We start from the raw sequence: 27092 nt of genomic DNA, 5'->3' as shown, positions 1-27092 counted from the left end.
AATCTTAAGCTCTAATGACTTTTTAAATATGTTAATGAAATTTAACGTTTGATTCATTATTTTGTCAACTGTGTTACGGACAAATTCTGTGTCAAATGAAACATGAATGAAGTACCACATGTTTGATAATGCATTTGTTTGAAGGTTTTTGAGTCTATTCACCAGAGTTTTTGATGTTATCTGTCTAACTGATTTGAAAATATGAATTTGGGGCATCATAATGGACGTTCTTTGAGATGCTATCATGAAGGATGAAACTTTCTTCAACATAAATCCAAAGTATCCTGAAGTTAGCATTATTCGCCATCCTTACCAAAGACATCCATGTCCAGAGATATCCCCATCTTTTTGTCTGACGGTTTAGTTCACATTTAAAAGATTTATAACATAAAAACCACGCATAACACAGTTGACAAAGTAACACAGTTGACAGGTATGAACTTAGTATCCATAAAGCAATTTAAACACACACATTATAATAACATGCATTATACAGTTAATGACTATATTACATTATTATAAAGTTAAATTAAGTTTTATAATGCATCATGACACTTCAAGTTGTAAGGACTTGTTCAATAACATCATAACACTTTATCAGTCATGATTATGCGGAAATTAGGGTGACCATACATGCCAATCTTCCCGGACATGTCCTGGCCAGGATTTCTATATTGCTTTGATTCAAAGAAACTTGAAAGCTTTTCGAAAACATAAGGAACCGATTTCATACACCACACGCAAACAAAGCCAAAACCTAAATATTTTAAGCAATGTCTGGGAAAAATGGCACGTATGGTCACCCTACAGAAACAGATATATGCCAAATCTATAATATTATATAGGTTAAAGTCAATCATGAGGAATTCTGAATGCTTTATAACCCTTGACAAATATGAATATAATGTGCATATAATATTATGGATAGGCCTACTGAGTTCATAGAAAGTGTGGCCGTGATTAGATCAGTTAATTTTATCCATTGTAATGCAAATAATGGTATTTAGGCAATTCCTATGTAATTTCCCTGTAATGACAATAGTTTGTGAATATTAATGTTTTTTATCAACAGCACTCAGTGGGAGCATAAATTGACCAACAAAAGTTGTTTGCACCGCATTCTTTCGTCGCTTGATCTTTCGCTTAGGCGCGTTGATCCATTAAATCACTTATTATACAAAACCATGAGCCGCACTCACACGAAGTAGTCTTTTCTTTTCGTTTTATTCTACATTTTATCACCAATAGGACAAGAACACATACATTTCGGTTCAAAGGCCTTCCTCCGTGTGTATAAATTGCATAAATTGACCCTGAATTGCCAACAATGTCAACCGTGTTAATGCTTATCAACTGTGTTACAGCTGATGGGTAACACAGTTGACAGATAATACAGTTGACATTTCGGCCATTTTAGGGCCTTGTGCAAACTGCTGACCTTGGACTAGTTAGTACATGACCTTGATTAACTTATGTTTTTATATTCTTTCTCTACATATTTATAAATATAACATGTGACGCAAGCTCACCAGAACATGTTGATATTTGACGGTCAATTACTCTACTCTACGTGTAGACAATAATATAGATAAAATATTGAAGAGGAGAAGTTATAACTTTCCACGTCTTCAAACTTCCCTCCAAAAAAGGAAAATACATCAAGTGATGTTGGACATGTGACTTTGGAACAAACCATTGCTTATTTATAGGGGGCTTTATAGTGAGTAACACAGTTGACACTGATTTCTCGTACGTACACAAAATGGATGATTTAATGTAGATGCATGAGCAAAATATTTTTTAAAACACCTTTCTCATACTTTAATTATTATTTTGCACAAATAATTATAAGAAATATATGCAGAAAAATGTATCTGAAGAGCAAAACCTCACATTTACCAAATCGGACAGCACAAAAACGGCAACTTCCAGTATAGAATAAGCCATTTTTGCAAGATAAAAGATGGCTATTTGTTGGATTTTTGTATTAAATTAATTAGAAATGTCCCCTGATATAAAAGTGATCATTGTTTGAAGTGAAAAGTTAATGAAAAATTAGTAAAATTGATAATAGAGTCCATGGACATGACATGTACCCCTAATTATAGAATCACTAAGGTATTTATTTCAAAAACTGACCATAAACAAGCAGTATAAAAGCATTACAAACAAGTCGTGTTGCATTACAAGTCTTCTGAAGCCATACAAAGTCTTTATGTGAAGAAGAGAGTAAAACATAAGGTTTTAATCACCGAAAATGATCCTGCTCCATTAATGCACTCACATCTCATTCAAAAGCATACTCCCATCCCGTGCCATAACGCAATGTGTCACGAGACACACAACAGCCAATAGCATTTCGCAACCAAGGCTGACGTAAGGCTTCTTCTGGTGGCATTTTTTAATTTGCACACAGAGACTGCACACAGGAAGAGCTTTACGGCGGACGGAAACTGGGAACACTTCCCAAAACACCTGATGTACGTGTTACATTTTTAGAATAATGGCATCTATGCTAATATTCGTCTGTTTCTTTCTTATTCCGAGGTCACTGTAGCCACCCAGATACAGACTGTATGATGAGTTTATGAAGATGAGTCCTTTGCACAATCTAACTCTGTTGCAGCCTAGATTTAAACTGCTGATGTTGTCTGGCCAGAGGAGAATGACACTATTTCGACACACTATTTCCCCGCCTAAATACTGTAAAGCTGATATAAAGCCACCCAGCTTTATATAAAGCTGATGTAAAGCAGCTTTGACAAAATTTGCTTTGTTAAAAGCACTATACAAATAATAGTGACTTGACTTGTCTTGACTTGACTTGACGGACACGGGGATCACATCTATTCCTCTCACAAATCAATCGTTTTGCCTCGGAAGACTTGGAATATTAATACTTTTTGAATAAATTATGATGGTAGTTGTATCTGCCTGTTATATCTTGTGTTTTATTAACAAATGGTAGGTTTAGGGGCAGTGGGTTACGTTCTCATAATTGTGTAAATAGTTGTGACTGTTTACATTGAAAAATCACACCCCAATATATGCAATAATGGCAATATTATTACCCAATATATAATTTAATCATGACGATAAAATTCCCAGTACCTTTCGCGTTGGCATATTGACACCAAGGGTTTCTTATTTTAAGCAACGGAGGACCCTTCAAGTTGAAAATGACTCTAAAGGGGTACCTTGAGCATCAAAAAGGGATGCCAAGTGGTCCTGGCCAAGCTTCAATATGTGACGAGTTGGGAGTGAGAACGTGTTGTTATAGCAGGGAAAAGAGAGGTGAAGGGAAAAAAAGAGAGAGGGAGATAGAAGCACGAGTATAAGTTTGACAAAATCCACCTGTTCCTGTTTAACAGTCTATTCTTACCTCCTCATATGGTCCGGTGCACACATAGTAGTCTCTTGAGGAGAGGCCAAGACTTGGCTGGTCAAACTGGCACAGAGAATAAAACCAAGAGACAATCAGCCTTTCATTCTTAATAGAAAACCCAATGCGTGCACATGTAGTGCCACCCCAATAAAACTATCAATTACTTCAATTAAAAGCCTCACAAAGCAATAAATATGGATACTGATTGTTTAAAGCAATTATGCAGAAGTGTGTTCAACTAAAGCGAACATGCATTTGTGTTTGTATGCAAAAGAGAAAAGAGGTAGTCTGTGGTTGCGCACACCTACATGAATGATGTGCGCATTGGAGTCTCTGTCATCTGTACCAATAAAAAAGCTAATTAGGACTTGCTTTCCATATTTCTCATTCAGTTTGGCTATGGCATCTTCCGCTCTCCAATTCATTCCTGTAGAGGAGATGAGAGAGGAGAAATTGGGATACAAAGTACCTATGAGATAATTGAGCACATGCATAAAAATCTACTGAGAAATCTTCTCCTATACCATAATTGGTGTCCCAATTATCTGATGCTATAGGCCACTCAAAGACATCTGGCAGCACTGTAAGCAGAGGTACCCCCCCTCTCTGTTCAATGAGGCCTGTCAGGAAAATATTGAAGTAATGCAACGTTATTTAAGCATCGGGTGAATACTGAAGTTGTTGAAATTTGAATTTGTTTGTTGAGAATATCTATTGAATCTCATGTTTGCAGCTCATTTGAAGGACTGTCCATGGAAGATGTCTTTATCAAATCATTATGCAGAGTCGTAACAGCATCTTTCTGACAATTTATGAAGATATTAAACCTGAGCAATATTGCCAGAAGTCTTCAATCAATTGATACTCACTCTCATTAGTGCAGGACCTGTAGAGGACTTTGGCTTTGGTCAGTGAGCTATTGCTTCCACTCTCTTCTCTCTCCAGCACTCCTATATTAAAAGAATATAAAGTATCATTGCATTTGTTGGACAGTATAACAGACTGTCTTGGAGATGGATTTCAAATGTCAGTTTTGCATCACCATCATAGAGAATAGCTAAACATCCTCCCAAATGAAAACCTCATACATCATGCTTTTGTGATTACTTTACTCCTGTCTACCTCTCCTTCGGTAAGTGACCCAGCCGTTGCTTTAAATCTCTTATATCCTGTTTGCAGTACTTGTGTTCAGATTTTATTTTAATTAGTGCTTGGGTCCTAGTATATCCTGTGAAAGGGCACAGATCATGTGTGAGTGATTGGATTAGAGACCGCCTGGTGGCCATGTGGCACGAACCCCTACAGCTTCAAAACTCTGTCACTTCATCTCAGTCACTCTATTTCTCCATCCATCTGACATGTGCAGATTACTTGCTATTTTTTTTCTCTCTTACATTATATGTAGAGCTAATTTCAAGTCTTGAAACACTTGTATCATTGATCAGCCTATAGAGACATTGTGTCGATATTGTGCCCGGTACTTTGTTTTAGCAGCTAATTCAATTATTGGGATATTCAATATTTTAATATTTAGAGTCAACTCAGGTAACTGCACAAACAAACCCCAAATTTGTGTAATTCCCTATCTTGTGCAATTCTCTCACAACTATTTCACAACTTTTCGAGACTAAATACACCACAGATTTTGTCATTAGTTAGCCCTAACAGTACTTTAACCAGCAATAAAATGTTTTTATATTCTGTTTTTGTTTTTGGAACACAAATTATAAATGTAAAAAAAAAAATCCTAAAAGAGCACTGAATTTCCAAACACACCCATTGAAGTGGAAATAAATGAAAACAGATGTATCTATATCAAAGCCAAACTACTGTTGGTATCTCTCTCTCTCTCTTAATGGAAAGCTTGTATACAGCTCCACTGAAAGTTACTTTTTGATATTGAGATCAGTAGCCTTATCTGACCCACATCTCCTGACAAAGCCCACTCTGTCCCGGCAGGAAACAGCCCTTCCCTCGAGCATCTCCTGCATGTATATGCATGAGTATTCTGCTGGCCCTGTTCAGAAAGCTCCTCGTATTTATAACCCATTTTCTGTCAGCTTGATCTGGATTATGCCTCTCTCAGCCTATGAAGTCTGCTAGAGACATGTTAACATTTAGACATTAAGATCCATAATGTAGTGTATTTATCTTCCATTTTCTGTGATGGCAAAATATCCCTGATTACAGGAATGAATTAATGCAAAGTGCACTGCCTGGAGAAAAAGGAAAAAAGAACGATGTAAATGCCTCTGTTTTCTTTTCATGTATGTTTCATCGTTTTCTTTCAATTTCCTCTTCCTTTATCTTCCTATTAGCTAGTTTTACAAAGTTTTGCAACTCCTCACACCTGAGCAAAGAACATGCTTCTCAACCAGGAACAGAAAATCCCCCCTGTCCAGATAAATAATTTGACCAGCATCCAGGGTAAATAGCCACATTTACTGTAATAAGGTACTGAATTAATGTCACAAGTATGTGAAGCTTGGTGCTGAAGATGGAAGACTGGTTATTTGTGGCAAAAACTGCATAGATAATTTGTTAATAGGTTGTGTAGAATAAAATGGAGTAGAATTCCATTCAAAATACTCTTTTGTGTATGTTCTTAGTGGCAGATTTAATATAGGCTTGCTTTTCTGTGCCAAGCATGAGGATCAATAAATAAAAGTAATATTAAATAGAAATGATCAAAGTCTGCACCAAGAGTGAAATGGAACATGTTTCGCTGTGGCCCCATCAGATTGAACTGTTGTGAAGGATCACTGCTTTCATTATTGAGACGACAGACTCTGGACTGGCAAAGGTGCAATGTAAGCATTATTAAAGTGTTTTCAACGCAGTTTTGTAGAGGCTTTTATGGCATGAACTTTGGCTAATCTTACTATACACACAATAGCTATGCAGCAAGTGAAAGTGTGTGTAGCTCTTTCTGCTTTTATGCAAATAGAAGTTGGGTCACACTTTATATTAGGTGGACTTTACTATGTACTTACATCAAAAAATAAGTACAATGCACTTATTGTGTCCATACTGTATTGCAAAACACTATTGCTCCTATTGAGGTGGGATATGGGTAAGGTTAGGGATAAGTTTGGTGGTATGGGTAGGTTTAAGGGTAGGTTAAGGTGTAAGGGATGGGTCAACAGTGTATTTATAAATGTAATTACAGAAATTAATTACAGATGTAATTACACATAGCTTTTAAAAAAAAATGTAATAAGTTCATTGTACCAAATGATTAATTTAAATGTAAGTACATAGTTGTTAAGGCCACCTAATATAAAGTGGGACCAGAAGTTGTATAATCATGTATGTGACAACATATTTACAATTGGTGAAGACCAATTGTAATCATTTGACACTGAACTTCTAAAAAACGATTATGGCTGAACACTAATGTGAATATAGAATGGAATAGTGGCTATGGTCCCATGTATAATGATGTATGAGTCTTCATAAGCACTTACTCCACAAATTAAACCCATCTCTCAAAGTCCCAACAGCTGAAATACAAAAGTGAGGTTGGGAAACCGAAGAATAGGCCCTGAACACTATTTTCATCAACACTGCATTTGCATAAAAGTCTAATCAAATCTCTAAATAGACTCTTATTTTCCAATCAGCATTTCCTTTCATGCCTCAAAAGCTCAGCACACTGAAAAATGCTAATGAGGGGATTTAGATTTCTCTGGGGAAGACACAATTCTCACTACTCCTTGATGGTTATTTTTATTTCATCCTCAGTGTTTGTTCGTTGATTAGCAATGATTTTCAATTAATTAAACGTTAAATAAGGTGAGAAAAGTCATAGAAATTCTCATCAAGGCGATAATAAATGAAAAATGAAGAACGCCCTTGTTGATTTTGCTGTAAATCAAGAACTAATTACCACTCTGAATTAAAAGCTCATAAAAAAGGCTGATCATTCATTTTTAAAAGGTGGCACAGAGAGAAGGGATTGTAAAAAAAAAAAAAAAAAAAAAAGCACTGCGCGAGCTATGTTTTGACAAGCACTACCATCAAGGTTAAGTTATAGCTCTGGTAGCATTTGACCCCTGAATCTTGAGCTCCCCTCAGATTCAGTAACATTTACCTCCACAAGCCTCTGTCTGTGCACAGCCCCCTACAGCTTCTAACCTCTCCATGCAAACTTCCTGCGTTTACCAGGTCAAGCCTTCCTCCCTCAACCTCCTGGAGCATGATCATTAGCACACATGCTTCCTCATTTATGCCCCCTCTAAAACATCTCTTGACCTCAACGGGCTGCTCTGAAATTGTCCCTGAAAATCAGTGCCCATGCTGGGGTTAATAAGCTCCTCGTTCCTGGTCAGACAGCTGAGATCTCATGGCTCCAGGAGCTGAGGGCCCTTAAAATGAGGCCTCCGATCACCCCAGAGCCATTCCCACATCTTCAGTCCACATCCTGTACAACCCCGCAGTATAACATTAATGCTCTCTCCGTCCCTTAAGACATACGTGCTGTCAGCATTTACAGATTAAATTGTATTTGTCTGACAGGTTCCACTACTGTGTTAAAAGAAACAAGAGGCAAAGCTTTAAATTTCAACGTCAGAGCCTCAGGCAGAGTCTCACTGAGCTTAAAATAGCTCACATCAGACACAACTAAATTGTAGATTCAATGGATTCTACCTGTTTTTAGTTGCTGCTTTTGTGGTCAAGCGGCTCTATCTAAACTCATATCTGAAATATAGTGTGTCATTTAATTGAATTCATTTATTTTATATATTAATTTATTCTACAAGATACTATACTATACTATACTATACTATACTATACTATATATAAATAGACTGGAATCAATGTTAAAAATATTTGTGTGTGCTGTTTTTTTGTACTGAGCCCCACACATGGCACACAGGAGGAAAATAAAACATTATAGTGATATAATTAGGAATTTGTTCCCACAACTTATTATTTCGCTCAACGTATTCATTTGTTCCCGTTTTAGGTGAATTGTGGCCATAATTTAAATAAATGAAAACAAAAGAACAAATTACATTACCTAAATGAGGGAACAAATTAGTACAACATGGTAAAGATTTACCAAAAACAGGGGAAATACAAATTAATAAACCACAGCCACAAATTATTAGGCCATGGGAACTTAATCGTTAATTTGTGGACACAATATATTTTTTCCCAGTATATCATGTCTGGGGCTCCATATTTTACTGATCATTAAAGTACATGCTAACATCAAACTCTACTGAAATCAATTGCACTTCACCCCATGAGTTGAGTCCCCATGAGTTGCTGCCTATGTAAAACATTCTAAATTGGTTAGTATGCTACCTTAGTAGATAACTGCCTATGTAGGTAGGATACAACAAGCAGCTCACTCAGAGCCGTCATGCCCATTCAAAGTGAGGGGGCACGTGCCCCTCAGATTTTTGAGCCAAGTGGATTTTGAATGCAGCTTCCAAAAGAGTAATATATTAATAATAATATTTTCTATATTTGATACAATCACACCAGCGTGATTCAATTGTTCAGTGCGTCATATCATCAGCTGCTAAATTCAAATCTGCGTTCGCTGGCTGGTGCTGAGCCAGATGCAGACGCGTTTTTACAGCACTGTGCATGGCGAAGCAGGGCCTTCTCTGCTGGCCCGATAAAAAATAAAATTGTGTGACAAATGTTTTGATTGATTATTTAGGTTTCAAAAAGAAAAGAAAATGACAGCTGCTGTCATCGGCGCCTACACCAGATCTTGTTGCCGATCTACTAAAAACATTTTAAAAGCGCTCTTTGGCAGACAAAAGAGAATAACTGAGAAAGGAAGACCAACACCCAAATCGTATACACTAACAAAGGCTAGCAAAGTTTTTATGCGCCATTTCAAAGATTGCAAATATGAGTGCTATGAGTGGCTAACAGCTAGCACCGAGCACAAGTTATTTTGTTTGCCGTGTTTACTTTTTAATACGAGTAAAGGGGCATGGAATGACAGACCCAGGGACTTTATTTACAAGTGACAGTTGAGTGCTTTATTATTTGATGAGTATTGTATCATTCAGTTATGGAGGTTACGTGGTGCGTTGATAATACTGTGGTGTCATTTGTGGATGTCCAGCGTTTGTACAGTTTTGCTGCTGTGGGCGCGTCGTCATTTTAGAGTGATGTGAATGTGCATTCCTGTGTAATGGCGGGATTACTTTTAGTGACCAACGTAGGGAGATTTACTCTGCATTTAACCCACCCTAATCTAGCCTACTGTTGAAATTGTTGATCAGCCGTCATTGTTGTTGAAAGCCTGTGTGCGGCATAATATGTGCATTATATGCATATAGCTGTGTTAGCTGTGTAGCCACGTGGAGAAAACGAACAAAACTTAAAGTTCAATATAAATTGGTTGTGGGTCCTTTAAGAAACTGTGGTTAATACACTTGCTTTGCTGCGCTCCAGCATGGTAATTAATATACGTGCGCATATTTCAGTGTGAGCAGAGCAATGACCGCAAACTAGTACTCTGGGTTTTGTGCCATTATTTGGAATTTGGCGAGGTAAATGTACATTCTTACAGAAGTGGTGAACAAATTGCATAAAATGTGTATGTGAGCATTGTATGTTAATGATGAATGTTTTATGGACCGTCTTTAAGGACGTTTATGGATTGCATGTGCGAGGTGGATCGGGTCTTGGGACACGTGCAAGGACTGGGTATGTACAATGAATGTTAATGAAGTTTCATTTTCTTCATTTAAAGCCCTGTGCATTTGCCTGGTTGTAGTTGAATCTGTTTACATTGGAATATGCATGTTAAAAACGGTTATGAGTGTTCTTAAAGCATTTCATACCTTGATAATATTATTAGAATGTTTTAAAAGATTATTTTTCCGTACTCAACATGTATTTTCATGAAAACTGTGGAATTTAATAGGAGGCTAACGTACTGTTTTCATTTTATTCAAATATTAGCCTCTACCGTATTTCATTTTATTTTATTTTATTTCATTCTAGTGCAATTCAGAAAGACAGTATTTTCCGGTATCTGAACCCTGAACTTTTTGAATGACTGAATTTATCAGATTTTCAAATTAGTGCTTAATCTCTTGTTTTTGCACAACAGAGACATAAGATTTACTTTTTTTTATTAATTTTTTCCATCAGTACTTACTCCCATCGATTGCTGTCCTTCTGATTCAAGATTCAGGATTTTTATTCGTCACATACACAATTATACAGAGTATAACCAGCAGTGAAATGTAAGTCAGGTCTGCTCCAAGGACAGTGCAATAGTATAGAATATAAATATTAAGAAAAAGAAAAGTAAAAAAAAAAAAGAATAAAATAAAAGATAAAAAAATATATAAATGTGCAGGTCAGTATGTTGTTGACATAAATAGTAATATAACAGCAATGTGCAAAAGAATATGCAAAAAAGTTGTACAGGGTATTTAAATAGCAGCATATGAGGTAGAAATTATGAATAGCTTATTGATATAGTGATGTTAACATGGAGTCAAGTGATGTTATGACACAGAGTTAGAGTTTAGGAGCCTGATGGCCTGGGGGAAGAAGCTCCTCCTAAGTCTCACAGTTTTTGCCATCAGGCTACGGAAGCGCTTACCAGATGGAAGCAAAGTGAATAGTCGGTTACCAGGGTGATTTGAGTCCTTGATAATTTTGACAGCTCTACTTTTGTAGCGTTTGAGGTAGATGTCCTGCAGAGAGGGGAGAGCAGACCCTGAGATGCCCTCAGCTAAGCGCACAACTCTCTGTAGTGCTTTGCAGTCCTGATTTGAGCTGTTTCCATACCACACTGAGATGCACTGAGTCAATACACTTTCTATGGTCCCTGAATAGAAAGTTTTCAGGATTGCTGGTGAGACCCTGAATTTCCTCAGCTGTCGCAGATGGTACAGTCTTTGCCTGGCTTTCTTAACCTGTGTTTGGATGTGTGTAGTCCACGTCTGGTTCTCAGAAATGTTTACACCGAGGTACTTGAAGCTACTCACCCTCTCCACAGGGGTCCCACTGATCATAAGAGGAGTGTAGGGCTGCTGCTGTCTCTTCCTAAAGTTATGCGTGTAGAGAGACTAGAGCAGGGGACTCAGGACACAGCCCTGTGGGGCTCCTACGTTCAGGGTGAGGGAGTTTGAGGTGAACTGGGCAACTTTCACCACTTAAGGTCTGCCGGTGAGGAAGTCTTGAATCCAGTCACAGAGTGAGGAGTTTAGGCCGATGTCTGTGAGTTTAGAAGGCAGCTTGATTGGGACTATAGTGTTGAAAGCTGAGCTATAGTCAATGAATAGCAGCCTTACATAATTCCCATTGTTGCTGTCCAAGTGTGTGAGGGAAGAGTGGAGGACGTGAGAGATGGCATCGTCCGTAGATCTGTTTGGGCGATAGGCAAACTGAAGAGGGTCCAAAGTATCAGGGATGGAGGAGCAGATGTGGCTCTTAACAAGTCTCTCAAAAACCTTCATGACTATAGATGTGAGGGCAACTGGGCGATAGTCATTCAGGCAAGAGGGTTTATTGTTCTTAGGCACAGGGATTATTACAGATTTTTTAAATGAGGTGGGAACCACGGAGGTAGCAAGGGACTCATTAAAGATAGACGTGAACAAACCAGCGAGCTGATCAGCGCAGGACCTCAGAACACTGCCGGTTATCCCATCAGGTCCGGCTGCTTTCCTGACGTTCACTTTCTTTAGCGCCCTCCGAACCTCATCCTCTGACACGGTGATTACAGGATCATCGCTTCTCTGCCTGCTGCTTCCTGACGTGCTGGACGGCAGAGACGCGCTGCCGCTGTTGCATTCGAAGTGGCCGAAGAAGGTATTTAACTCGTCGGCCAGCAACGGATCTGCTCTCACCTCCGCGGAGGATTCGTTTCCAAAGTCACAGATGGTCCTCAGTCTCTGCCACATCCGTCGAGAGTCATTGAGCTGGAAATGAGACTCAATTCTCTCTCTGTATCTGTGTTTAGCGGCTCTTACTGCGCGTCGGAGAGCATAGCACGATGCTTTGTACTCGTTCATATTCCTGGTCAGAAGAGCCTCATTGTAAGCGACAGTGCTTGTGTTAACCGCAGCACGGATTGTACTGTCTACCCACGGTTTCTGGTTGGAGAATGTTCTTATCGTTATTGTTTCTGTAGCTTGCTCGTTTAGCGTGTTTACAAAGCTTAATGCTACATCCGTGAACTCGCTGACGTCAGAAGAACTCGCCCGGAACATGTCCCAGTCGACGTCATCAAGAGCCGCCTGCAGCATAGCTTCTGAGTGGGAGGACCAGTGCGTCACTACTCTCTGCACCGGGGGATCCTGAACGAGCCTTTGTTTGTATTCCGGTGTGAGAAAAATGGCGGCATGGTCCGATTTACCAAAAGCCGGAAGTGAGCGGGCTTTGTAGGCATTCTTGAACTGAGTGTAGCAATGATCCAGTGTGTTTGGTCCTCTAGTTGGACAGGATACATGTTTTGTGAAAGTTCGGCATGACCCGTCTGAGGTTAGCTTTGTTAAAGTCCCGCGCGATGATAAAGGCAGCGTTAGGATGTGTGTTAATGTAGCCGCTGAGCACATCGTGAAGTTTAGACAAAGCCAAGCAGGTGTCCGCCTGTGGTGGAATGTACACAGCAGTAACAATGATCGATGAAAACTCCCGGCGCAGATAAAATGGGCAGCAGATAATGGAAAGATGTTCCAGATGAGGCGAGCAGGAACGCGACAGAATGGAGATATTCCTGGGATCACACCATTTCTTGTTAATCATGAAACACACTCCTCCACCCCTGGATTTACTGGCCTCTGCTGTTCTGTCCGTGCGAAAAACAGAGAAGTTATCACGTGGCATTACAGCAGTGTCCGGGACCATGGACGAAAGCCACGTTTCTGACAAACAAAGGATGTTACAGTCCCTTATGTCCCGTTGGAAACTAATCCTGGCTCTAAGATCGTCCATCTTATTCTCCAAGGATTGGACATTTGCGAGCAGAATGGTCGGAAGGGGAGGACTGTGAGCCCTTTTCCTGAGTCTATCTCGAATCCCAGCGCGTTTCCCGCTGTGTTTCTTGATCCTTCGCCTCGGGGGGTTATTGTTCATCTCCGCGTTCCGAAGAATCTCCAAAGGCCATGCTGGATTCCTGGATAAAGTGTCCTGAAACAGGTTGGTGTAGCGGTTTCCAATGTCCAAAAGTGTTTCTTTTTTTGTTATAAGTGATCAGTGCCGACGTGAGATGTGTAAAAAGAGAAAGTAAAACTAAGTAAAAAAGTAAATAAAAACACAATCTTAGCGGAGCGACCTGGACGGCGTCCGAACAAAGCGGCGCCATCTTGGAAGGAGAAGAGAGACAGCTGTCAGAATAAAGCCTCTAAAATATTTTTTTTTGTATCCTGTGTTGCTTCCTTACAACTCATAGGCCACAGCTGTAACAGAGATGTGCAAGATGTGTTCATGCAGTTTACAGTTGCTGGCCCTGACTGAAACCCTACGGTACGCCACGGCCAATCACACATGATGCTGTTGAGCTTATGAATGCAATGACCAATCAGAGGTGTTCAGATGAGTCATCGCTAAAATGACAGTGTTTTCTTCACTCGCTCGCTGACTGATTACATCTTTCTGGCGACTTCTCTCGTTAGAAACAACAAAGTGCAGATGTGTGAATGAATCTGTAAGTAAAATAGGGTAGAGTGGGGAAAACGCCCCCCTTAAGGATTGTGTATTTATTTTATTTTTTTCAGTGGAACAAAGGTTAAATGTGTTCAGAAAAGTTATCATAGTTTTAGTGACTATGACATAAATTATAAACCAAGTATGTAAAATGTCCAGAATTTTCATGTTAGATTTTTAACAAAATATGTGAAATATGTGCCAAGGGGGCGTTTTACCCCACCTATGGTCAGTCTGACAAAGCAATTTGCTTTATACATTTACAGCAAAATCAGAGTACAGACAGTTTTAGCATAAAATTAAAAAAGAATATAATCAATAATTATGAATTACAAAATTCTTCTACATCACTCTCGTCAACGTAGTCCATAGTTACAATAAAAATGTATCTTGACTTTATCTTGTGGTTATTTTGGGGCATTTTCCCCCACTCTACCCTATTAATTTCACAGTGTAAACAGCTTCAGTGATTTTAATGGGAGTTTTTGAGAGTGCTTAAACTCTATCAAAGAACATTTTCACTGACAGTCTAATGTAAATGTTCTTTTGCTTTCTTTCTGTAAAATGAAAGTGTTATAAGTAGCCTAACTTACAATGTTTTTAATATTCACATTAAATGTAAAGTCAGTCGTATTAAAAATAGGCCCTACAGCCCATAGTAGTAAGGTGGTGTCATTCTACCTTTGAGTACCACCTCCAGTTCATCTCTGAGAATGTCAAATGTACTGTAACGTGAACTGGTCTCAGGTATGATGTTCTTCTTTAGCCAGCCACCACAGGCATACTGGTAGAAGTTGTCACAGGGGTTCACTGTGGGGTCCATGTTCTCAATGAGGCGGGATGCTACAATGCCAGAAAATATTTTTATGTATGAACTTTTTGACAATTAAAAAACGAATAATAATAATAATAATAATAATAATAATAATGTAAAAAAAAAAAATATATATATATATATATATATATATGTGTGTGTGTGTGTGTGTGTGTGTGCATTACATGATTAATTCATTGCAGTATGTTGTAAAATATCTTTACCTGACTGTGTGCAGTCAGCTGTTATACAGACTCCATCTACAAAGGAAAAAGAAGCACAAGTGATCAGAGGTCAGGAGCAAATTAACACTATTAATAATTTATTTCATAATAAATCAAACTGCCATTTAAAAATTCTTTCTCTGTGGTGGGTTCAGTTACATCTCCACAGAAAATTCTCTCTGTACATTTTATATCTGTCCATAAATGTACAGTATTATTTATGAGAATCTCTCACTAAACTAAGATTCAATAGGCATCCACTCTTTGTCCCTACCGCCCTGCCCTTATATCCAGACCCCCGTGGCTGAGAGGAAGAGCATGTGGAGATCATCTCTGTATTTCAGCATTCTATCTGCCTTTGCTGTTTAAACATTTATCCAGCACATTAATGGCAGATGATCAGGGTGTGAAAGGCAAGCTGCAATGAGTCCCTATAAGCTCCATCTGCTGCTCAGAGGCCTAACGAGGGAAAGGGGCTTACATGGGTAACCAACCATATTAAGGAGTAGATATTATTTGGGGAACTCCAGTATGTGCCAGCTTGATTCAATACTGCCCTGGGAAAATTACCGCAGAATCTAAATAGGTTTTCACTTACCAACAGTTGTCTGGGTCACATAAAACATTATTATTGAGGCATGGCAATGTATTCAATAGTTGCAATACAGGCCTATTCACTATGATTTTGTTGGCAATATTAAATAATCAAATTTGTGAAAATTCAGTAAATTTTTATAATGCACTGTACTCTAAAAAAAAGTGAAACATCTGTGTCATTTATTTATAGTAATTTTTCACATTGTTCTAATAGGAAAATCATGATTTCCAGTTTAAACCTGTTTCATTCAGCTGGATAAAATGAAATAATATAGAATGAATGAATGAATGAACAGCATTTTTCATTTAGTGCTGATGTGCAGAACACTGCACTGGCTACTGGCTACCTTTGCTGACTGCACAACTTTTCGGTAGGTTTTATTCATTTTTTTTCTTGCTTTATTTTATATATTTTTTATTTTATTTTAATTATTTTATTTATTTTTGTTAGAACATACCAGAAAATATGCTGCATACACACACACATGTTGAATTTACAAATTATGTTAACTGGTTCATGTGGAACTTATATACATGATTAAATAATGTAAATCCAACACATGTTTTTTCAGAATATCATCTTTATAATCCATTTTTGGTTCATGTTGTATGAATGTTTCCTTTGGGAAAAGAATATCTGTGATTTAATAATTAGTGTTATAATTAATCATTTGTGTTATAACTCCCTGTGTAATATGCTTTGTGTGGAAGTAAATATTGCTGATTATTTCTTTGTATTGTTATTTTGGTACATCATTCTTTCTTGTGTTTTCATAGACAAAAGGTAAAAAAAAAAAAAAAAAAGGAAACTTTAAACTTTAGCTTTTCCAATCATTTCTGAACTGACCACAATGGAAAAAGCAGCACCGCCAATATTTCCGTCACACAATGACAAAAAGAATCTCATGCACTCACCTTTGCCACTCTGTGACATGAAGAGGATGATGAGGGCCACAATAATGACAAACAGCAGAGAAACAATTGTCAGAAGACCGATCTCCAGTGACGTCCAGCTGGGCTTTTTTTTCTGAGTGTTGTTGTCAGCCATGGTCTGCTGTCCCTCTGGGGCAGCCTGTAGAATCTCACCTAATAAGAGTTGAAGAGATTCAGATTCAGTGGAATTCAAGCACAGGTAATTTCACTGTGAGTTTATTTGAGTGTGGTCTCTCTAAACAAATACCGCCTGTCCTTGGTCACAGAACTTACCTGTTTTTACAGATTTCAGACATGCACAGTCCACACTTCAAGCTGTTAAATTGTTTGCAACAGTGAATTAATTATTGATCCCTCTACGCCACACAAACACACACTCTTGATTCACAGATAGTCACACATACGATGAAGTGCTCATACTGTAACACACTGAGTTACAAGCTGAGGCAGAGACCTGACTCTGCAGATGGGCAGTTCCTGCTGTGTTCTGGCTGACATGACAGGACCCCGACCTGGGGACAAAGTCTTAAAGTCGTCCTTTGAAGGAGGCTGAAACTCTCTCACACACATACACAAATACACAGCACAGCATTTCAGGCCAAATGCACACAAACCCAGACTCACATGCGGCACATTCACACAATCTTGTCTCTTTTCATTACTGTTGTATTCATGGATAATAAAAATAAAGTCTCTTTAGCAACAGGGTGCTGTTTTTTTTTTTTGGGGGGGGGGCAGGAAGGAAAAATGCCAGGGATAATTTGTCAAAATAGTCTGGCTAAATTGTACTTCCAGGGTTTTCGACAGAGGCTGGTTTTATAACTGCACTGCAGTTAATTATACTGAAACATGAATAATAAACAACTTGTAAAACTGTAAGCTGACAGGCACACTTTTAATCACACACTTGATCACACTTGTAACACATACTATTTTTCATGTGTAAGCATTTGCATGTGCAGACAACCCTATCAAGGCTAGATAACACTACTTGACAATTCTGAATCTTCTCCTAAAACCCCTGCAGCCAACGTGATTTTGAGCATATTCATATGTATTTTACATTAAATGTAGTTCTACCACACATACATTTACTTACATTTGTATAGACACTAAAACATACAATACTACTGATAGCATCTAAAGCATAAATCTCTTTTGTTTACAGACATACAACAAATCATATTTAATCAGTAAATATTTAAATAATGTACTTAATTGGGATTGATTCTATTGTATTTATCAGTGAGATTATTTTTAAAGTTGCATTTAATTAAAAGCAGTTGGCTCATTTACTCACTTTGAAAATCTAACATTTGGTTCTGGGTTCGAATCCACTGTGAGACAATGTGTCCCTGAGCAAGACACTTAACCCCTAGTTGCTCCAGAGGCGTGCGACCTCTGACATATATAGCAATTGTAAGTCGCTTTGGATAAAAGCGTCAGCTAAATGAATAAATGTAAATGTAACTATATTGAAAGCTTAGAAACCACTGTAAAGGGTAGAGAGGTATTTTGTATTTCGGTAAAGCTAAATTTTGCACTTCACCTTTAAATGTATAGAACACGACTGTGGCTTAGAATGCTTAGCATATGCTGTCAGACTGTAGTTTCCTCCATATGTGCTGATAATAGGCCATTAAAGAAATAGAGAGCGTTGTACTCTGAGCTGGATAATTGAGAGGCTTTACTGGCCACAGAACCGCTCCAGGGCTTTCCACTAAATGGCAGTTTTACGTGTTTTCATGTAGAGATCCAGCCTTTTCAGCTGATACAGAGAAAGTCTAAATTTCAAAGTCTTTATTTTTTAATACTAGCTTCATCATTTTTTTTTTTTTTTTTTTTTTTTTTTTTGCATCGAGTAGAGTTTTCCAACAGGGGGTTCTCTTAAAACTGCAGGGAGTTTAATGACATTGTGTCAGAGATCTGTAGTTAAATTAAACTGTGGTAATTTTTGAACTTTAAAATTGTGCTAAAAATAACAGAATGAATATTTTTCCTTTTGTTTTGCAGCAATATCATGTTTTGCTGCGTAAGGGACTTTTCTTATTATAAACAATTTTGAAAACAGTTTTTGTGGAAACCGTGATGCAAATATTCAGGGTTCTGTGATAAATTGAAAGTTCAAAACAACAGCATTTATTTGAAGTAGAAATCTTTTCTAACATTATAAACATACTTACTGTCACTGTCACATATCAATTTAATGCATCCTTGCTGATTAAAAGTATTTACTTCTACTACTTAAAACAAAAAGTCTCCTACTGACCCCAAACTTTTAAACGGTAGTGTATAATATACTATATATGCACTGTATATGGTGGAATATAATAATCAATTAAACTCAGTGAGTGTGATGCCAGCAGCAAAACATGCTGTACCTTATGTAAGATCGAGCATATTCTTCTATTTTAAAAATTCCTTCATTCACATTTAAAAAAAAATAAACCTTTATCTTGTGGGCAATATCTTTACTAAATTTTGTTTAGATAAGGCATCCACAGGGATGAACAAATTTGTGTATCTCTCCCAGCCCTGGTCTGTGATATTACCCTAAGTGGCTATGTAACAGCTTATGCATGTCCTCTGACACCCCACTGTGGACATGATCAGAGCTCAGGGCAAACAGTTTCTCCTTGTTTATCTGCTCGTGGCCACGACAGGTCTGGAGCAAATCAGAACCAAGGGCATCTTCATCAGCTTTGACTTTCCAAATCCATCTAGGACACTCAGGCAGGATTTGATTTAGATTATTGTAAAAGGGGAGGGAGAGATAGTGACAGATGCGTCACTTGCCGCACCAGACATAATCCTGACATGCATGGAGAGTCCCAGGACCCCCGGATCGGATGTCGTCTGACGTATGTGGATCGGCAGGGAACCAACCCTCCTTAGCGGAGGTACTGCATCTCCCTGAAGGAGTAGGGAACAGGAAGACCTTTCAACCTAATCTCTTCCAGCACATTCATGCTGTTCACAAACCCAAATTTAAGAAAATGAATCATGTTTTCACTCCAGGAAGTTATGGCAGTTAACCACATGTGTAAAGGATATATTTGTAATTTTAATGTTAAACTACCATCCTGTACCCTCCCTGTGGACTGAGACGTTGGGATAGGCCTCAGGGTCCCCTCCACACGGAAAGATAAGGGGTTTGGAGAAAGTATGTATGTTAAAATAATATGCAGAGATAATTATTCTCTTAATATTTTATTATTATTATTATTATTGATGTCCCTGAAGCTAGCCAGCCCACAGCAAAACTGACTCTGCCAATGACATGAGTTTCAGGGAGAGACTATTTATGTATGTATGTACTGTATGTATTTACTTACTTACGTACTTACCCATTTATTTGAAAATATTTTGAAAAAATTTATTGTTTGTTTGTTTTTCATACACTGACCGTCACTGGGGAGTCCAAAACAAAATGCACAAGAAATAACATCCTTCAATATATCTTATTTTGTGTTACACAGAGGAAAGTATTGGAACAACATGACAGTGAGTAAATGATGATATAGGAGGCCTCGTTTTAAAAGTTCTCAATCTGGAAAAATCATTTAAATGAATAAAATATCATAAATCCATTGTTTTTTTTTATTATAAGGAATAAGATGCAGATAATGCCCTCCTTAAGAACGATGCGCATTTACTTATAAATTCTAATATATTTAGATGTATGCATGTGCAGGATGATGATGATGATGATGCATAAGCTTATGTGTTGTTAATGGAAATAAATCTAAACATTTGCTAATTTAGTTGTTATAGCACAAAATATAAAATATTTAAAGAGCTCCCAGAATCACAGTAAAACAGATATTTGTAAAAGGTAAATGTATTCTATGACTTACATACAGGTACAATATTTACATATTTAATTGCTAATATTTTGGATCACTATGAATGCAAAGTGAATGATTACACTCAATTAGCCTATAGTTTTAATGAAAAGCAAAGATGTCTAAAATGTGCAGCTAATTCATGGAATATTGAATAATAACCTGTAGAAATCTGGTTCAGTTCTGTCTTTTCTTTCATGGATTAGTTTGTAATTTCCTGTTTCTATGTTTAGTCCCTGTTTCTAGTCCCTGTTTCCTTAGTTCCCGTTTCTAGTTTGTTTCCATATTCACCCAGAGTTTTTTTCCAGAGTTAACTGATCAGTCCCATTTGTGCCTTGTTTTAACCCTCATTATTATTCATATCTTGCCTTCAGTTTGTTCAGTTCCTTGACTTGGTTTAATTTCGCTATTGCATGTTTTTCCACCTTCTTTCCTCATAAGTCTAATTTTATCTTTTGACTTTTACTACAAAAATGGACCAGAGACACACACACAAAAACTAACCTCAAAATTGTTTCAACTGACTAAATCTCACAAATGTTGATATGCAGATGAAATAAATAAATACATACATCCATAAACAGCCATAAAAATAATTAGGAGGGTGTCATCTTGCCCTGGGAGGCATCTTACCCTATACATTTTTCTAGTTATGCCAAGTTGTAAAATATTTTCCCAGGTAGAATCTTAAGTTATCCTGTAAATCAGAAAAAAACTGGAAAAGTCATGGGTTTTTGATTATTGTTGTTTACCACTGCTTTAAAAGTAGGCATACATACTTTGACAGTTGTGGAACAATAAGATCTTCATCACTGTCCACTAAACAATTACAAACCAAGCGTATGTTTTGGCTGGAAACACAGACGATTTAAGGGTTTCTTCTAATTTTAATAAGCCACTAGTAATTATCAGCCATCATCAGCTAGATTGAGTGCTTTTTCCATGTTTTTTTTTTTTGTTTGTTTTATTTTTTCAGAAATAAAGATCGTAGCATTTTAGTAATTAGTAAATTAGTTCAAATTCCATAGATATTTCACAGTGACAAATACCCTAAGGGTGGTGGAGACTTTAGAATCGAATTAGCAATCTAATATTTTAGAGAAAGTTGCCTCGCACTTGCTGCAAAGATTCTAGGTCGGAGCATAACTGTGAGGGTCACCCAAAATGCAAATTTAGTGCTTCAGTGCAGCTTTTACTGTAAGAGCTTCTGTTTGATTTCTTGTTGGCACTGCCATGGTGAATCACAGCCTTGGCTATAATATCTGCCATCTGCTTTGCTTCTGGCACAGCAATGGTGAATCCTCTAAGCATGTCTGTTAAGACAGACACATCCTCACACCCTCCAGATGACTTCACCATCAAAATGTATCCATAACAGCTCTCGGAAACTGTTGTGTTTGTACAGCTCATAGAGAAAACATCTGTTCTGTAACTAAACCACACTGTTTACACCTCCATCTTAAATGACTTTGATCAGGCTTCTGAACTTTTGATGCTGTTAAACTCAGCCCCAATGTTTATGCTAGGCTTTAAATACTTTATAGAAACAATAGCAGTATCCACCGACTTTTTGTTCTTTTGAAATAAAATTAATCCCAGAAGCTCTTTTCTGTGGTTTTGCACTCTGGCTGAAGTTTGACAGGAATACATGACAAGGTGTCCACAGTTACATTCTATTTACAAGTCTCACAGTGTACTTCAAATGCTGCCAGTTGGGACATCAGATTTCTGCATCTGCCATGGTCTTAATTTTTTTCAATAATTATGCTGCATTTTCAAACCTTTCCTCACCTCTCATGAACACTGTTTAATAAAATAAGTGTTAAGGATTGGTACAAAATGGTTAGTTCATGGAGTGAGGTGTGAGTCCTATGAAATGCATTTAAGGAATGTGTCACATATTGTATTTTTATTGCAACTAACCCAAACCACCAGCCCTAACCTCAACAATAAAATCTTTAAAGCAACATCAAAACTACTCTGTTAGTGAATCACTTTGTTAAAATAACAGTTGCTTGTTCACTAATGTTTAAGATGATTAAATTGGAAATAGATTGCGCAAACTGAAAAAAAGAGGAACAGAAAATATGAAGATTCATGCTAATTTGGCAATATCCATATCTTTCAAGAGTGCACAAAATGAGGTAATACTCAAAAACATGTCAGATAGTAAGGTGTTCAAACATTTTGAATTTTAAACCCAGTCTCATTGGAAATATGTGCCGTTATTATGCTGGTTGCTGGCAGTTCGGAAAATGAAATGTCCAGCGAGTGGCACTAAAAGGTTGATGCTCCCTTGCATTTGAAAATAAAGTACCACATACACTAAGCCCTACCCTAAACCTAACGGATCATGTTAACAAAAGCAGCAGTGAGATGAAAATGCATTTGCTGAAACAAACATGCCATTTTAGCTTGTCTTTACAAGTGTGTGTGCTCTTTTATTGCTGTAACAGGTGAACTACCCAGCAAGTTTACTATATATCAGAAAAGTGATACATATGGAGCTAGTGAAAAAAAAGAACAGTGCAAGGAACCATGTGAAAATAAGTCTTGATTGAATAATCTGCCCTATATCATAATTTGTGTAAACGTTAGAGAAATTGTTAGTTAAAGAAATTGTTGGTTAAAGAAGAAAGTGTCCCATGGTCACAGTGTTTCTACTTAAAATCAACATGACTTATTCATTTTTTTAAACACAAAACACTGTTTATTAAATACTTATAGTATCTAAAAGTATATATATATTACAACCACATCTTTTTAGATTTAGTTGACAACAACATCAGCAACAAGATGTCCAAAGCTGGACTGAGTTTGCCGGGCCTCTTTTAACACCTACCAATTTGTCTGTTGTACTCTGAAACATCTCTAAAACACCTTAGCAGAACTATAATATCTTGTTTTCTAGGGCTTTGTAAACGAAACTATAATGAAATGATGAGGACTTCAGGTTTCATTTTAAGAGGAACATCACAGAGAGCAATGTCACTCAGCAACAGGAACATTGCATTCAGAGTTCATTTCACATATCTCAAAACTTAAGATAAATAACAATCTTGTTTTAAAACAACTGACAGATAAATATTAGTGCAGATGTTCCAGTCATGGAGATTTGACATGTTCAAAGATGTAAAAGACACAACAGGCCGGAGACTTAAACGCCTGATTTTTTTTCCCATTCTTTGATGTTTTGGAAAAAGCGTTCATACAATTCTATCAGCAACCACAGATTGGTTGAGTATGTTGTGGTGATCGGAGATAAAACACTCATGACCACATGACTTATCGTGTTCAGTGAGGAGGTATCACCACTGTTGTAGCTTACAGGTCCTGGTATGTACTTTTCTCCATCTCTATGTCCTCACAGACAGTATGTCACTTTAGAACATTTATCTAGGACAACCTGAGCAGATAACACATCCGTGTCTTATAAGGTTTTCAAATATGCAAAACATGACTGATGCATTTAAATTTACATTTCAGCCCATGATAATTCAGCTGTAGAGAACCGTTCAAGACCAGAGAGTGTTGTAGCATGTGGTGAGTTGTAAAACCACCCTTGTGTTGAATTAGAAATGAGTTGCATGTACGAAATCACCATCATGCATGACCATAACCATCTTATGTCTATGTGTATTTAATATTTATATAAAACTAGAAATATCATGGGTGATCAGATGAAGATCTGTAACACTTTCAATATTCTTCTAAAGACTGCACAAAATGAGACAAAACAAAATGTTTCCAATTTCATTTGCTTTTTTGATTGTCAGTTGTTTCCTATAGGCTATGCATCCTATGTGTTACACTACAAGGGTAGGTTGTACTGTATAAACAGCACAGTTTTAGAATGTTATACATTTTTGAACTACTTTTATTTGTAACAAGCAAAGATGTGAATATTTGCAAGAGGGAAGAAAACACTTAGAGATGTACAGTAAAATGTGTTGCACTGCTTGAAAGGTCACAAGCATTAACATAAATGCCACATAAATAACAAAGTCGTTAAATTCCCAAGGAGCATGGACATCAGCAGTTCTGAGTTAAGTTAATTATTCATCTCATTTTAGATTTACTTTTTATTTTATTTTATCTGAGATGCTATTTAAAGGCAGATAAATACTGAAATGCATTAAGTATGCAGCCCATACTTTCAGAGCAGTTTGTAGCTTAATATATAATAAAGATATATCTACAAATGTTATTTAAAAAAACTTTTAGCATTTCCCAACCAGTGCCTAAATGAAATCTTGGTCAGCACACCATGTTTCTAAGCCATGTGCAGCAGGCGTAACAGACTCACCAGGTGTCTCTGGAAATTTGCGATCGATGATATAAATGGGCATCACCAACCGATCAAACATCCATCAAATCCGTGAGAAAGATATCCACCTTCCAGATCGATGACTTTTAAGAGTATTCTGGCTTCCCAGGATATCAATAACAAATCATTCAATGCTGTCAGTTCCCTTGGCTACCTGTTAACGTCGCGATAACGGGGTGTCCTTGTGTCACACAGTTATTATTGGTGCGCATAAGAAAACACCTGGAAAACGCCTTAGGATTAATTCAGCGAAACGAACGATGTGAGACAACCGCGAAGTACTTAAGTTCAGCCGGTGTCTAATGTTGCCTCCCACGAAAGGCGGTGTTTAGGAGTGACTGAGGCTGGCAGCAATGCCAGCGCGGAGTCGAGCGCGCAATTGTGCGCTGATCTCTCACCAGTAAAGGATCAGCGCGTAACTCCGCGCTCCACTTAGATACGCATATTACAGGCACTTATGTACTTTTTCTAGAATCTGTAGGGTTTTCTTTACAGCGAGAGTTATACTAAGATATTAAGGGGTTGCGACAGCAATTTTCGGAGAATAATACCCTTTATATTCTCGCGCAAAGTGTTCTGTTGGCTCCTCTAGAACAGTTGGCTATAACCGTCAAATGTCTTCAGGACGTTTAAACAAACCATTCAAATTGTTTTGTGATTATTTTTATTTATTATATCTACAAGCGCTCGAATAGCGTACTGTTGCTATAGCAACGTCTTCAAACGACTTTTGTTCATGTGCAACAATTTAACTTTTGTGGGGGGGGTTTCTCGAAGACCTTGATTATGGTTTAAGGTTTTAATCCCAACCCATATAATTCACAAAATGTCATTATTTATAAATGTATACACTATGTCCACATTGATGATGGCAGACAAATGAAAGCATTTGAAAACAAGACCCTTGGAGCAAGTATTAATCATTGTCGACTTTCATTGCCCTGATATTTTAAAGGGCAACGATCATGAAACGTGTTTGTCTTGCTTTACCCTTAATGTCTCACTTCTGGCTGAATTTACCAGAGTAATATCCACCACACCTAAAACTAAAAAACATCTTGTTGCTGTTTTTTTATTATATTGCAATTATGTATTTCATACCAGCTTGCCCCATATAGCCAGATGGGAGATAAATAGCATTGCATAAAGCAGGCTATGTCTGAGTTACCAGAACATTGTTTATTTCAATATTGAAAATGTGGAAATGTTTTATAATTGCAGCTGTGTGACAAATAAAGCATTATGTTTGCAGTCAATGTAGAAATAACAAGCTTGATCAGGCTATAAGTTACTGTAAAATAGCTCAATTAATAAGTGCTTTGCATTTCTTTGTGTTTTCGCATGTTGGAAAGGACTGTTTGCACTATTCCAGACCCTGCTGTTTCCCCATATTACCATTTAACAGCAGAAGGTCAATACAGCACAAACCTGTGAGGTCAGTGACATGCCACAAGTTTAACATGGTAGTGAAACTATAGGGCAATTTGACACCATAGGTCTACTCTCTATGCAGCAGACTATGGTCACAGTCATTTTAAACATGTTTTAGGCCTAATGTGTTTCAATATAATATGTTACAAGAGCGATCCCCTAAAACACAAATTCTGAAATGGATACAAGTTTGCATGTTCTTTTCCAAGTCTTTTGTGTTCTAATAGTTTTTTTATGTTTTACTCTAGATCAGTTAAAACAGATAGAATCGCTATGTCCACATTTATATTTTGACAAAGCGACTTTGGAAAACAATCTATTCCACTGCAGCACAGTTCATATTACCATATGCAGTCACTCTGTTGTATTGTGCAATCAGTTGTATCATGAACCAACTTTTCTTCCACCGTCACTGAGAGCCCAGTGCACTTAATATAATGACGCACACCAGGACATGATTCCTTCGGTGACTCCAGAGGTTATTTGAGATCTAAAATATTGTAGTGGTGTAATGTGTTTATTAGGAGAATTGAGGACCACTCTTATGTGATTTGTTATCTGACTGTCCAAAGGGAGTACAAAAGACTGCAGACCAGTTGGAAGGTGGTAGTTCAGTGAGAAGACCCCCCCCCCCCCCCCCCCCCCCTGTTAAGACTCACTAATAATTTCCCTTACGCCATCAACAGATTTATTTCCTTTTCTCTTTCTCCACATCCACCTTTTGCATTAACTTTATCGGCACCTTGTTTTCTTTTCTGATATATATCAATCTGTTTTTTACACAATAAAACTTGCAGTCTCTCTAAGATTCTGTCACTCCGACAGTGCAGGCCTTGCTTTAGGGAGTTCTGGGTTCAGGTCATCCCCTTGCTTCCTGTGCCTTTATCTAGTTGGT

General features: G+C 37.5%; 1 protein-coding gene across 1 annotated transcript in view; it reads right to left on the bottom strand.

Annotated features, from left to right (window-relative positions):
- Positions 1-25151, bottom strand: part of LOC306843131 (neprilysin-like) — a 62991-nt gene extending 37840 nt beyond the window's left edge. Inside the window, exons 1-8 of the mRNA XM_079374422.1 lie at positions 24746-25151; positions 16577-16747; positions 15065-15100; positions 14708-14869; positions 4255-4335; positions 3910-4005; positions 3694-3812; positions 3383-3448 (exon numbers count right to left, since the gene is read on the bottom strand). Coding sequence (XP_079230548.1) covers positions 3383-3448; positions 3694-3812; positions 3910-4005; positions 4255-4335; positions 14708-14869; positions 15065-15100; positions 16577-16747; positions 24746-24806 — 792 coding nt within the window. The 5' untranslated portion in view covers positions 24807-25151. The remainder of the gene's footprint in view (positions 1-3382; positions 3449-3693; positions 3813-3909; positions 4006-4254; positions 4336-14707; positions 14870-15064; positions 15101-16576; positions 16748-24745) is intronic.
- Positions 25152-27092: the final 1941 nt, after the last annotated feature.

The sequence above is a fragment of the Barbus barbus genome (assembly GCF_936440315.1).
Source record: "Barbus barbus genome assembly, chromosome: 23".
In the NCBI taxonomy this organism is placed as follows: Eukaryota; Metazoa; Chordata; class Actinopteri; order Cypriniformes; family Cyprinidae; genus Barbus; species Barbus barbus.
Note: the sequence above shows the minus strand (reverse complement) of the source record. Positions and strands in the feature narration are given on the sequence as shown.